The sequence below is a fragment of the Triturus cristatus genome, chromosome 5_1, assembly GCF_964204655.1.
Source record: "Triturus cristatus chromosome 5_1, aTriCri1.1, whole genome shotgun sequence".
Lineage (NCBI taxonomy): Eukaryota > Metazoa > Chordata > Amphibia > Caudata > Salamandridae > Triturus > Triturus cristatus.
This window is the reverse complement of record NC_140587.1, coordinates 782,508,632-782,522,514: the sequence shown is the minus strand read 5'-3', so window position 1 is coordinate 782,522,514 and position 13,883 is coordinate 782,508,632. Positions and strand designations below refer to the sequence as shown.

The following is a 13,883-nucleotide window of genomic DNA, read 5'->3' as shown; positions in this document are numbered from 1 at the left end:
TGCGTGGCCCCTAGGGCCTAACTGTATTACTTACCTGTGTGACTTAATGTATGCTTGAATAAGACTGTGTTGTACTTACCTCGAATCTCATAAAGAGTGCTGAGGGTTTGTCTAGAATAAATACACTTTATTTTATATATATATCTGTTGTGGTGTCCTTTCATTTGGTATTCAAGGGATTATATATGGTATCACAGCTGGCTTCACATGCCATTCAGAGTTTAGCCTAAGACTGCTCTTGTCCATGCTACCACTAGGATAGCTGGTCTATAAGGTTGACTTTACAACCAATCACCATAAGGGTTGTTTGGACTGATATAAGGTGTACACTAGAATTAGTGACATCATACATCAGGCCAACTTCTCACAAGGGGTGGAACAATCAAGCAGAACCAAGTATCCTGTCCGAGCAGAGCGAAGCGGACACCCACAGGAGACCTGCCACCCAGAGGGAGGCGAGTCCAGAAAACCACAGGAAAGGTCCTCGCAGAACGGAGAGGAAGGGCGGGCCGTGAAGGAATCTGCGGATAGAATCGTCTCTACCAGATACATCGTTACCGAAGCACAAGTTACTTACCTTCGGTAACAATATATCTGTAAGAAACGTTAGTTAGATTCCTTACCTTAGAATATCCCCAGGCGTCAGGCTGGATCCGGAAAGATTTTTCGTCAGCAGTACCCCTGCGCGTCGGTAGGCGTCGTCTGTAGCTCCGCGTCCGTCATCGGCATCGTGATCGCTGGAATGACGTCGGAGTACTTAGACGCCGCCCTCGCACGCTGACGTCAGTTCTGTATATAGCTTTCCGTGCCAGGAACGCAGAGCCATGGAAGAAACCGACACTGGTGCCATGAAACTAGGGCCCTGAAAGGGTTGACCTTAACCCTAGATATCGGTTCGCAGAACGGGGAGGATGGGTGGGGCGGTAAGGAATCTAACTAACTAATGTTTCTTACAGATATATCGTTACCGAAGATAAGTAACTTGTGCATCTGAATCTAACTAACTAATGTTTCTTACAGATATATCGTTACCAAAGGTAAGTAACTTGTGCATCTGAAAGAAACACGTTAGTTAGATTCCTTACCTTAGAATAGATACCCCAGCAATACCAACCCCGGTGGTGGGTCTGCGAACCAAGATCATACCAGGAAGTCCTGGAGAACAGAACGGCCAAAGAAGCCGTCTCTCCGGACTTGGCTGTCCAGGCAGTACTGCTTGGCAAACGTGTGCAGCGAGGCCCACGTAGCTGCCTGGCAAATGTCCTGCAGAGGGACTCCCCATCCCAGGGCAGTAGTAGCCGCTGTGGCCCGAGTGGAATGGGCGCGCAGCCCCACAGGAGGATCCTGCACAAAACGACCCACCGAGAGATGGTTCACTTGTGCACCGCCCATCCCTTCTTAGCGCCCACGTAGCCAACAAAGAGTTGGTCGTCCACCCGGAACTATTTCGTGCGGTCCAGATAAAAGGAGAGCACACGTTTTGGGTCCAGACGGTGGAGCCTCTTTTCCTCTTTCGAGGGATGCGGAGGCGGAAAGAACGTGGGCATGGTAATGGCCTGCCCGATGTAAAAGGCAGTAACCACCTTAGGAAGAAAAGAAGGACGAGTCCTGAGAACAACCTTGTCTGGATGGACAGAAAGGAAATGAAGATTAGATGAAAGAGCCTGGAGCTCACTCACTCTTCTGGCCGAGGTGATGGCAACCAGGAAAGCGGTTTTAAGAGTCAAAAGACGGAGAGGGCAATTACGAAGTGGCTCAAAGGGAGCGCACATCAGGAAAGTAAGAACCAGATTCAAGTCCCACTGAGGCATCACGAAAGGAACTGGAGAAAACATGTATTTGATGCCTTTCAAGAATCTATTGACAACAGGGGACTTGAAAAGAGAAGGCTGATCGGGAAGCCTCAAGAAGGCTGAAACAGCTGAAAGATATCCCTTGATGGTGCCCAGAGCAGAGCCCTGCTGGGCCAGGGGAAAGGAAAAAGAGGAGAACCTCAGAAAGAGGGGCAGAAAGGGGATCCACAGCCTTTGCTGTGCACCATGCCACAAATTTGTTCCACCTGCAGGCATATACCGTTTTAGTGGAGGGACACCTGGCTGCCAGAATGACATCACAGACTTCAGGAGGCAAGTCAAATGGCATCAACTGCCGCCGCTCAATCTCCACGCATAGAGGTGGAGGCTGGACAGGTTCGGGTGGAGGACCGTCCCCTGCGGCTGCGACAGAAGGTCCTCCTGAAGAAGCAGTCGAATCGGGGGATCGATTGACAGACTGAGTAGCTCGGGATACCAGTCTCTTCACGCCCAATCCGGAGCCACAAGGATGACTTGGGCCCGGTCGCGCCTGATCATCTTCAGCACTCTGGGCATAAGTGGTATAGGCGGAAAGGCGTACAACAGACCGCAACTCCACTCGTGACGAAAAGCGTCTCCGAGCGAGTGCCGCCTCGGAAATTCCAACGCGCAGAACTGATGACATTGCGCGTTCTCTTCGGTGGCGAACAGATCTAACCAAGGCTCTTCCCCACTGCCGAAAGAGACCTTGCGCCACGTCCGAGTTCAGACGCCACTCATGATCCGTAATGCACCGGCAGCTGAGTTTGTCCGCACTGGCATTCAGAGAGCCCACCAGGTGTTGAATCACAGGGTGATGCCCTGATGTTCCAGCCATGTCCAGAGGCGCAGAGCCTTCTGACAAAGGGTCCACGACCCCACCCCGCCCTGTTTGCTGCAAAACCACATGGCGGTGGTGTTGTTCGTGAACACCTGCACTACACTTCACCGGACAGAGGGAAGGAATGCCTTCAGTGCAAGCCGGATCGCCCGCAGCTCCAACAGGTTGATATGGAGCCGGGACTCCCCTGGAAACCAGAGGCCTCAGATCTACGCCTCTCCTATGTGCCCCCCCCCATCCCAGGAGGGACGCATCCGTCACCACTGTGTGCTCCGGTTGGGGTAGGGAGAGGGATCTGCCACTGACCCAATCGCGGTCAGTGAGCCACCACTGCAACTGTCTTGCAGTGCCCTCCGAGATCAGGACGTGGTCGGACAGGTTGCCCTGATGTTGAGCCCACTGGAACTTCAGGTAACACTGCAGAGCCCGCATCCGCCACCTGGCATGATGTACCAGCAGGATGCAGGAGGCCATCAGACCCAACAGCCGTAGGGTCAACCTGACCGAAACCTGGGATAAAGGCTGAAAGATCGGAATCAGAGCCTGAATATCCGGAACCCGCTGTACGGGAGGATAGACCAAAAACTGCGCCGAGTCCAGAACCGCTCCGATGAAGAGGAGATTTTGGGAGGGACTCAGATGTCACTTCTGCACGTTGATGGAGAACCCCAGCGAATGCAGGAGGTCGGCTGTAGTCTGGAGGTGGGAGACGACTATTCGGGGCGAGCCCGCCTTCAACAAACAGTCGTCGAGGTAGGGGACGACTGGAACCCCTAATCTGCGCAGATGAGCTGCGACCACCGCCATCACTTTCGTGAACACCCGAGGGGCACTGGTGTGGCCGAAGGGGAGCACGGTAAACTGAAAGTGCTCGTGGCCTACCGTGAACCGCAGGTTACGCCGGTGGGCCGGCAGGATGGGGATGTGGAAATGAGCGTCCTGCAAGTCCAATGCTACCATCCAGTCTCCAGGGTCTAGGGCAGCCAGAACCTGAGCTAATGTCAGCATCTTGAACTTCTCCTTCCGGAGGAAGGCGTTGACGCTCCTGAGGTCCAAGAAGGGGCGTAGGCCCCCTTTGCCCTTCTTGGGAACCAGAAAGAAGTGGGAGTAACAACCCCGTCCTACTTCTGGGCCAGGGACGCGCTGAATGGCCCCCTTGGCCAAGAGGGCGGTAACTTCCTCCTGCAGAAGTTGCAAGTGATCCCCCGACATGCGGTGGTACTGCAGTGGCATGGCTGGAGGGGTCGCCTCGAAGGGGAGGGAGTACCCCTTCTGACTATTTGCAGCACCCACCTGGGAGTACCCCTTCTGACTATTTGCAGCACCCACCTGTCCGAAGTGATGGTACGCCGGTGGAGCAGGTGATGGCGAACTCTGCTGCCCACTGGCGTGGAATGGGCCTGAAAGCTCGGACTAGGAAGGCTTTGAGGCAGATGCTGCGGGTGCGGATGTGGACTGAACGGCTCTCTGTCTCCCTACTCCGCCACGGCGGAATCCACGTCCGCGACCGCGTTGAGGCTGGTTCTGCAGGCTGTGGCTGGAAGAACGTGCGGGGGCACCCCTTCCTTGGCCACAAAAGGGGCGAAAAGCAGAAGTTTGCTGGCGCTGAGCCGACAGACCCAAGGACTTGGCCGTAGCCCTGGAGTCCTTAAAGTGCTCCAGCGCGCTATCTGCTTTGTCGCCAAAAATGCGACAGCCATCAAAGGGCATGTCCATGAGAGTGGTCTGGAATCCCCCGAAAAGTACGTGGACCTCAGCTAGGCATGACGACGAATCGCCACCATTGTTGCAATCGCCCTGCCCAGCGAGTCCATGGTGTCAAGTCCACATCTAATGGAATACTGTGCTGCATCCGCCCCTCAGCAAGAGCCTGGGCGAGCTGTGTCCTGGCCTCCTCTGGACACTGGGGCAGCACGTCTGCCACCTTATCCCACAGAGAGTGGGTGTAACGGCCCAAAAGGCATGCGGTATTAATGGACCGCAACCCAAGACTGAGGGAGGAAAACAGTTTCTTGCCAAACTGTTCCATCCTTTTGGATTCCCTGTGCGGACGGGAAGGCGGTTTGGGATGTGGAGGCCTGGATAACCAGACTCTCAGGGGTGGGGTGTACGGACAGAAAGCAGGGGTCGCCCGGAGCTGGGCGGTGGCGCCGGGCCACGTTTCGGTCCACAGGAGAGACTGTGGAGGGCTTGGACCAAGTGCCCATCAGAACGTCAGTGAGGGCCTCATTAAACTGCAGCAGAGGCTCTGAAGAGCTTACTGGCGGTTGAAGCACCTCAGTGAGGAGGTTAGTCCTCACGGCCGCTGCAGGGAGCTCCAGGCGCAAGGCCTGGGTCGCCCTGTGCAGCACCACAGCGTAAGTAGCACCCTCCTCCGTAGCCACGGAAGGAGGAGAGATGAAACCAGTGTCAGGCGAAGTGTCTAGATCACTGGCGTCCCCCAGCTCATCTGCCCAGTCCTGACTTAACTGGCACTGCTGGGCCAGAGGGTCCTCAGACCCCTCCCAGTCCTCCCCTTCATCCGTGTCCTGATAAACAGGCAGAAATGACGGAGCCGGGTCATAGGTGAATTCACCACCTATCGACGCCGGAGACAGCGCCGAGTGGCACCGCTCCGACGTTGGACCCGGACCGTGGGGGTCGGCACCGGCGGAGGAGTCAAAAGGTCAACCAGTGTCGGCTGGGATCCAGGCCTGGATCCCACGGGGGCCTGCGGCGTCGGGACCGAAGTCGACGACGGCGCCGGGGCCGAAGCCGCCGGCTCGCTAGGACCCCCAGTCGGAACTGCGGGGCCTGGAGGCGCGCCGGCAGGCCTCGACGGCGGGAAGGGAGTCCTCATGGCCACGAGGAAGTCTCGAATCTCGCCTGGAGTCGCATGAAGCCCAGGGACTGGAGGGTGTGGGGCCGGATGCCACTCCTGCGGCTCCGGCGGAGCCGTACGGGAGGTGCCACCCGAACCCTCTGCCGAGTTGTGCGACCGGCGAGAGGAGTTAGAAGAGTGATGCCGCTTCTTTGACTTCTTTTTGCTATGCCTCGACTTACCTGAGTGCAAGTATCCCGACGAGCGGTGATGGCTGCGTTCCGCGACCGGTCCCTCGAACTCCTCCTCGACCGGGACCTCGAGCGGCGCACAGCCGACTGCTGGATCTCGAGGAGCTTGCGGGACCGCTCCCGCCTAGCTTTCGACGTCAAGGCCCGGCAGTCGGGGCACGACTTGTCATCGTGGTCGGCCCCAAGACAGTAGAGACACCAATGGTGGGAGTTGGCAACCGACATCAGTCAATGACAGACGTCACACGGCTTGAACCCGGGCATCCCTATCGGCACAAGGAGTCGAAGTCGACTCGAAAAAGACAGACAAAAATGTCAAAAAAGTTAGTCAAAGAATGACTAAGGGTACGCTCTTCCCGGATCTGCGCTTGCTGGAGCGGAAAAAAGAAGAACTGACATCAGCGCGCGAGGGCGGCGTCTTAGTACTCCGACGACGTCATTCCGATTACGACACCGGCGACGGACGCGGAGCCGCAGACGACGCCTAACGACGCGCAGGGGTACTGCTGACGAAAAATCTTTCCGGATCCAGCCTGACGCCTGGGGATATTCTAAGGTAAGAAATCTAACTAACGTCTTTCTTTCAGATGGTAAGTAACTTGTACATCTGAAAGAGACTACTAGCCGCAGATTCCTTAACGTAGACTAGATACCCAAGCCATACCCAAAGGGGAGGAGGTCCTGCGAGAGAACCTCCCCAGTAGGAAGAAACACAGGGCCCCAGAAAGGCGAAGGGAAGACCAGGAGTCCCCAAGCCCATGCAAGGTAGAATGGCCACAAACCCTCGTAGGGACGGACAGCCGCAGAGGAGCACCCAGGAGGAAAGAACAACCTTAACTCCAGGAAGAAGAGGTACAACCGGAGGCAGAGCCTGTCGTAGGAAAACACACAGCGACAGTGGACAGCCGAACAGGCATCAGTCGCAAGGAAGCAGGCAAGGAAGGAACTGCTTCACAGCCAAGGAACGCAGGCATAAGAAGAAAGGCACAGGTGCGCAAAGCCCCAGCAGAACAAGAGGCAGGGACACAAGGTAGCACAACAAGGGCTACGGCGGTGGGTCAACACAAGCAGGCATGCACAGCTGACAACAGACAGCACCATGGAGCAGCGCACCAAGAACAAGCCAGGCACAAGCAGAGGGCAGAGGCCAGGAAATGCAGAACAAGCACCAAAGGAGGATAGTACAATAGACACACACCCACCCAAGAAGAGAAATGGAACCAGCCATAAGAGAAACAGGGGAAGACACGGAGGATGGACCAAGCCGTCAACCAAACACAGGAAAGCCAGGAGAAACCCATCCCCCCTGAGCACCAGACAGAGGACCAGGCCGAATCGCCGGACAGGAAGGTGGAAACGCCACAACACGACACCATAGACAGTATGTCAAACTGTCAAGCAATGAAGTGAACACCGAGAATGGCGGAACCCGGAGCAGCGCAAGCCGTGCCCGGACAAGATACAAGAGAACGCACCAGCGGTATACAGTGATGCCAAGAAGGCAGGGAACGCGAAAAAGGGGCAACCATACCTCCCCAGCGCAAGACAGAGCTATTCAATAGCTACAAGTACCCCACATAAGGTATAATATGTCCCACTAAAACATGGGAACACCTCTTAGGGAAAAACCCGCAGCAGAGGACCAGAACATAAAGGTAGGGTATGATACCTATCAAGAAAACAAGGGAACACCTCTTAGGGAAAAAATCCCACAGCAGAGGACATAACAAAAAGGACCTGCAGATAGAACCACAGACGGCTTGACAATCAGCCAATCAAAAAACACACCGAAGGCCCAACTTGAGGACACATATGGGTGGACCACAACCTAAGAACCAATTCAATTCAATTCAATTCAAAAAGTGCTTTATTCTAGATTTACTCATAAAAGCAGACAAACAAACATATAATAAAAAACAATTAAATCTGAAATGTCATTTTGACAAACGCACAGTTCATAAAAAAAGAATACAAGTTATTTACAAAGAAGAGTTAAAATTCATCACAATAATACAATTCATAGCTGGAGGTACTGCAATTATATACAATTTATATATTCTTTGTGCTAGTGACAAAGACTCTTAGACAACCTAAGAACCACAAAATCCAAAGGGGCTGTACCAGCAGCCAACAGTACAAAGGGGTTAATTTAAGGAACGCAAACCAAAGTTACGGAGGGGGAGGAGGAGGAGGAGGACGGAGACCCGCAAGGAGCAGCTGAATGGCATCATCCGCAAAGGTGTTCCATAAAAGTAACCCGTCAAAGGGCAGGTCAACGAGACGCTCCCTCACATTCTCAGGGAAAACGCTATCCCTCAGCCAAGCATGCGACAGAGAGCTACTGAACTCGCCATTGTGCGGCCGAGAGCATCAGAAACATCCAGGGAGGAACGAAGAATAAACGCGACCAGCTCCCGGCCATCCGTCACATGGCGTCGCAGATCAGCATGAACACCTTCCGGGAAGGCAGAAGGGACTCAGCGGAATCCCACAAGCTGGAAGTAGCCCTGGCCAACACACAAAGCTTGTTGAGCGCTCGCAAAGCAGCGCTAGAAGAAGCGAAGAGGTTCCGCCCCCAGGAATCTAACCATCGGGCCTACCGTGACGGGGTAAACAACACCAAAGGTAAGGAAGGAAAAGCAGTTTGCAGAAGAGGGCCCGGAGTAGAAGGGTGGAAAGAAAGGCAGACTGGGTCGTGCGGCGCTGGACAGTGGGGGTGGAGGAGCGACTGGGGCACCGGATCCCCCGCGGCAGGACGCCCCCAGGCCCCCATAAGAGAATTCTGAAGCGAAGCTTCAAAGGGAAGAAACAGCTCCCGTCCACCCGAGCCCTGATGGAGAACCTGCAGCAAATGGTCCGTAGGAAATGGGGTGGCAGGGTCGTCCATGTGCAAAATTCCAGCGGCCGTGGAAATGGCCCGTGCAAAGGCCGCACACACCTCCGTAGGGCGACGTGGGGGGGAAAGCAATTCCTCCGTGGGCGCCGGCCATCCCCGAATCCAGCTGGAGGAAGAAAGGGCCAGCCCCGTAATGGTGGAAGATTGACGGACGAGTGGGGGACCTGAGGTGCCTCTGGGGAAGGCTGTGGTCGCGGGGACGCTAAGGAACCCCCCCCCGGAAGACGCCGGGGAAAAAGCCACTACGCTGGGGGAAAAGCCACAACGCAGCGGCCCGTCTTCGGGGAAGAAGAGACAAAAAGTTGACAAACCTCCAGGGACAAGTCGACGATGCGTCGCCAGAGGGGAAGCCGGGACGACCTCGTCCACCACTTGCACCCTAGGAGAATGGGGCGGGGCCGGCTCCGGGGCAGCGAAAGTACGGCGCCGAAAAGGCACCAACTCGACCTCCGACGAAGCAGCCGCCTGCGTGGAGAGACGAGAGGGACCCGGGCACACGCCCCGACCCCTAGCTAGCACCCGCGGCGCCGCCAGGGTCGACAGCCATCGTCACCTGAGCGGCGTTAGCTCGGCTTCTGGCAAGGCCGCCGCCTGCCCAGAAGACCGAGGAGGACTCTGGAGCAGGGGGCGAGCCGCGAGTCCCGGCAACCTCCTGCGACACCACAGGGACCCCCTCGGGGGTTTGCGGCGAGGCAGAGGCACCGTGGGCCGAAGAGAGGAACCCCATAGGGCTTCACCCCGACGACACCACATCTCCAGAGCCTGACACCGCGGAAGGCCCCACACATGGCAAGGGATCCGCGGGCGTCCCAGGAAGAGGAGGGACCAAGGAAGCCTACAGAGCCGCAGCATAGGACTCCATTTGGGCCCTAGTCGCCCCGGCGCCAGGAAACAGCTTGTAGGGTGGTGACGAATGAGGCTGCATGTCCCGCAGAGAACCCGCGCCCTCTGCAGAGCGGGGACCAGGCCTAGGAGACAAGCTAAGAGACTTCCTGATGGGCGAGCGACGCCCTAGGGGCCTCGGTGATGGGCGATGCCAAAATCGGAAGCGGCGATTCTTGGACCCTTACGCGGGAGACGGACGCGGGGATGACCCAGACCTGGACAACCGGGCAGAGAGGAGCTTCGTCCGGCCCTCCCGCCGGGACTTAGGCTTTAGATGCTGGCAAGCGTCGCAGTCCGTGGAATCATGGTGCTCGCCCAAACACCATATACAAATAGGATGAGGGTCCGTCACCGACAATTGACACGCGCAAGACGAGCACGCTTTAAAGCCCGAAGGCATTCACACACCGTCCACACATGCAAAAACGTGAAAACAAGGCCTGAAAACAGGACAGGGACACGATCCGGAGACACGTTGCACGCAGAAAAGAAGGAAACTGATGTCAGCGCGCCGGGGTGGGGCTTATGAGACCTCTCGGAGGTCACGCCCGCGGACGACGTCAGGGCGGAGCCGCGTGGAACGGCCCCCGGCGCGCAGAGATGCTGGGGCAAAGAAAGTTTTCCGGATCCAGTCTCACACCTGGGGATAATTCTACGTTAAGGAATCTGCGGCTAGTAGTCTCTATCAGATATTGGTCATTACACCATTACTATTCTTGCTGCTTACTCCACCAATACACTTTCCTGATCAGTCGAAACTTACTATGTGACTGTGCATCTCATAGTAATTGATGTTACTGTTATTAGGTGTTAGCTGTGTAAGTTTAACTGGCCACTTCAAAACTTTGAAACCTGCATGAACAGTGGGAATTCTGAGGCCACACAAGGCAAGTGTCTTGAAAAAGACCAAGAAATGCAGGAACATTTCTAATTTAAAAGCTTTAAAAAACAATGATAAATAAGGGAAACAGAGATATGACATAAATGAAAATGTCAACATTATAAATAAAAGCCAGAAATGCATGTGCAGAGTAAAAGTATCAAAGTTAGGGATTCATAGCTTCAGATGATGTTGAGGGGTGGTTTGTTGCGTTGGACTAGTGTGCCTGCTATCTGTGGGAATAGACTTATCTCCAACATACCGCTGCTAGTCCCTGGTGTTTTTAACCTGTTCATTCTACACCTCTTCTTCTGCCTGAATAATTAGGATCAGGATAAGCCCTAAGTATATCGGCACTCATATTTATTATCCTTCTGCAGTCTAGCTAATTGTTCAAATTTATGAAAAATTCTAAAGTTAAAAAAGTGATCAAACATTATGCTAAATCATTCTGCCTTAGCAAATGGACATTTGAAGGTCAGACTTGTACTTGCCTTTAAATACCCATAAGCATTTCTGTGCACACATAAATGTCACAAGAGAAATAAAATCTAAACTCAGACAACATAAACGCAGCTAAATGTATCATATTTGTTGAGTGTCACTTTCTCTATCTGTTACAAAGCATTTCCACATGATTTTCCTCAGTGATATGTTCTTTTGTAAACTACTGCCATGTTAAAATAACTAAGGTGTCGTTGATATATCAAATAGTTACCATAACATATTTGAAACCTTTTAAAGGAAAATGTAGCCCAACATTTATTAACATAAGATTAACATGAATGACTTACTTGCTTTTGCAAATGACTTATCTTCTCATTTGTAATTTGTGAATTCTGACTCTTTTTTTTGAAGTCCTCTAATTGTTCTTTTAATGTCGAAACTGCAAACAGGAACATAAACTTCAGAGGTGGAAACCATAGTTTACACATACATATCAAGCATACAAATACTTGCTCGATTATCAGTTCAACAATGGACTACATTCTTTTTTTTATTGGTAACATAGAAAATACAAGTTTTCATGGTTTAATTTCCAATTAAACATCACAGCAAATCAAGTTGGTATTTCAAATTTTGATCATAGTCAGAAATCAGGCTTGTTGGTCTAAAATTAAGGCTCTAGATAGTCCTAACTCTTGTTCTTCCTCCCCCAAATGTAGGAGCTGAACCCTAACAATTTACCTGAACCCCCATTTTTCATCACTCTGCTTTTTACCAAAATAATTCAGCTCAAGCTGGCTCCAGTTGTACTAGTGGTTAGAGACTACAACAGGAAAGCATAATTTAGCAGAGCTACACAGAATAGAACATTGGAAGTGCAAAAGACTGAGTTCCAGATCTGAAAAACGGGCAAAAAGTGAATTTAATTGCAAAATAGTTAAACTGTGATACAGGGAAAAATTCCTAAAATATAATTAAGGCTCAATTACATAATTGTACAAAATGCAACATCATTTAACTCATTAATCCCTTGCTCAGAAGAATCTAAGCATGAATTCTAAGTGTCAAACTCATAAAGAGTACTGACGCATCCCAAAAAAGACTCAAGGTCAAATGGACATAGAAAATAAAGTCTCCCAGCAACATCAGTCAGAACAACAGCTGTAAAATCCAAAAACCCAAAATAAAGAACCCAAGCTCTTAAATACCAAGAGTTTTTATACACAAATCACACTTTCTATTAATATATTCTGCAAACAAAGCATAGTATGATCATGGGTAGGGTCGCATTGGCAAATCAGAAACAGCGTAATATTCTAAAACTTTAGTACTAAACCATTTCTTCAGGTAACAGAAATCTTCCTTCTGCTCAATCAGCAACTGCCCTCTGGAGATGATCAACACAAGATGAAACAATGGCTCATAGAATTGGCACATCTACACTACACTGCAGCGGAAGCCCTTGAAAATGATACATTGGGTAAACAATGGAAGCTACATTCACAATGCATGCTTTCTAACAACGTTGTACATTGCTAATTCATTGATGTCCCGCGGAAAGGAGGGATAGATGGTTTGCAGCGGGACTCTGATTGGGAGGGGAATGAGCAGAACCAAGTTAAACAGACCACCAGAATATACATCCAAATTAAAAACAATGGTGTCTCACACGAAAATGTGGCATGGATATTCATAACATTATTGACACTTCTAAGTGACCTGTTAAACTCATTCCACGTGCAACATCATTTGTTCATCAACTACTACTCTACATATCACTAAAAACACAAATTAAAAGAAAATATTTTCACACAATATTGGCACATTTTTCTTATTCAAAATATAAAAACTGCAACAGCTGTCCCCTCAGATTTTAATAACTAAAAAAAGAACATTAATAATTTTATTAGCCATTCGCTTTTTGAAGACATCGTCTTCTTAGTTAGTGAAACATTCTCCGCCATCTGCTTTATTTGTTGGTATATTCAGTCTCAATCATCTAGCTCAGAACAGTCCTCTAATCTCTTTCTTTTACTGGATTTTGTATCACCTTGTATCTCTCCTCTTTTATTACTATATCTTTTCATTGTACACTTCATTAGTTTTAATAAGAACAAAGAAATCGCACAAATCAACACTATAATAATTAATGGTGTTAGAAAATGTTGTAGAACTCCATTACCAACACTACTTAGCCACTCACCTACTTTCCTAAAGTAGCTCTCCATCACCTTTATCCAATATCCTACAGCTTCTTCTAATGACGTAAACTCATATGTCAGTTTAGTTATGTTAGTAATCGATTAGTCTTTCGCTCCACTATAATAAGGGACATACGTACAACATTTCTTTGCCCCAATTACCTTAACAACTGGAACGACAAGAGGCAATATCTGTGAACCACCAGCATGGTCGGCACAGCCGTCCCTGGGAGAGTCAACACCCTAATATTTCAATGTTCACTGTAAAGTAATCTGTATATGAGAATATGGTACTATATGTAATGTATGATTGACTATCATGATATTTGCCTTGGACCATTTGCAAGCTGTGACAGTGTTTGGTTAAGATTAAAAAAAGAAAAAAAAAAAAAAAAAAAATCTTACCTTAAAAACTCCACTTTCTTTCGCCGATTTTGCATCACCATTGCTCTAAATGCCAAAATCTCAATATTCACAAGCTTTTTTTTTTTTTAAAACATGTTTTATTTGTCGATTGCACAGATGTTACAGCAGCCTGAATATCAGGGTCGTCAACAAACTCACATTGCAACATATCACTATAGCAAACTATTTGTACGCTTGCCATCCAGTAATGCCACAGAATTATATCCTGAACAATAACAACCCCGCCCCAACTCCCCCCACCCCGTCCCCTGCGTCGCACCATGTCCATATATTCCCCACCACAGCCTTAAGCCCTTCGCTGCCAGGCCTTTTCCCTTCCTGTGCCACGCCCTTTTTTGGCTATTTGGGGTAGTGCGCGCTGAGGCCCCTGTAACTTTTTGACCAGGTATCCACGCCAAATTTGCGTCCTTTTCTTCCAACATCA

General features: G+C 50.8%; 1 protein-coding gene across 2 annotated transcripts in view; it reads right to left on the bottom strand.

Moving 5' to 3' along the window:
• Positions 1-13,883, bottom strand: part of ROCK1 (Rho associated coiled-coil containing protein kinase 1) — a 1,783,501-nt gene that overhangs the window by 968,370 nt on the left and 801,248 nt on the right. For both annotated transcript variants that reach the window (XM_085605798.1, XM_085605799.1), the window contains exon 15: positions 11,180-11,271. In XM_085605798.1, coding sequence (XP_085461924.1) covers positions 11,180-11,271 — 92 coding nt within the window. The remainder of the gene's footprint in view (positions 1-11,179; positions 11,272-13,883) is intronic.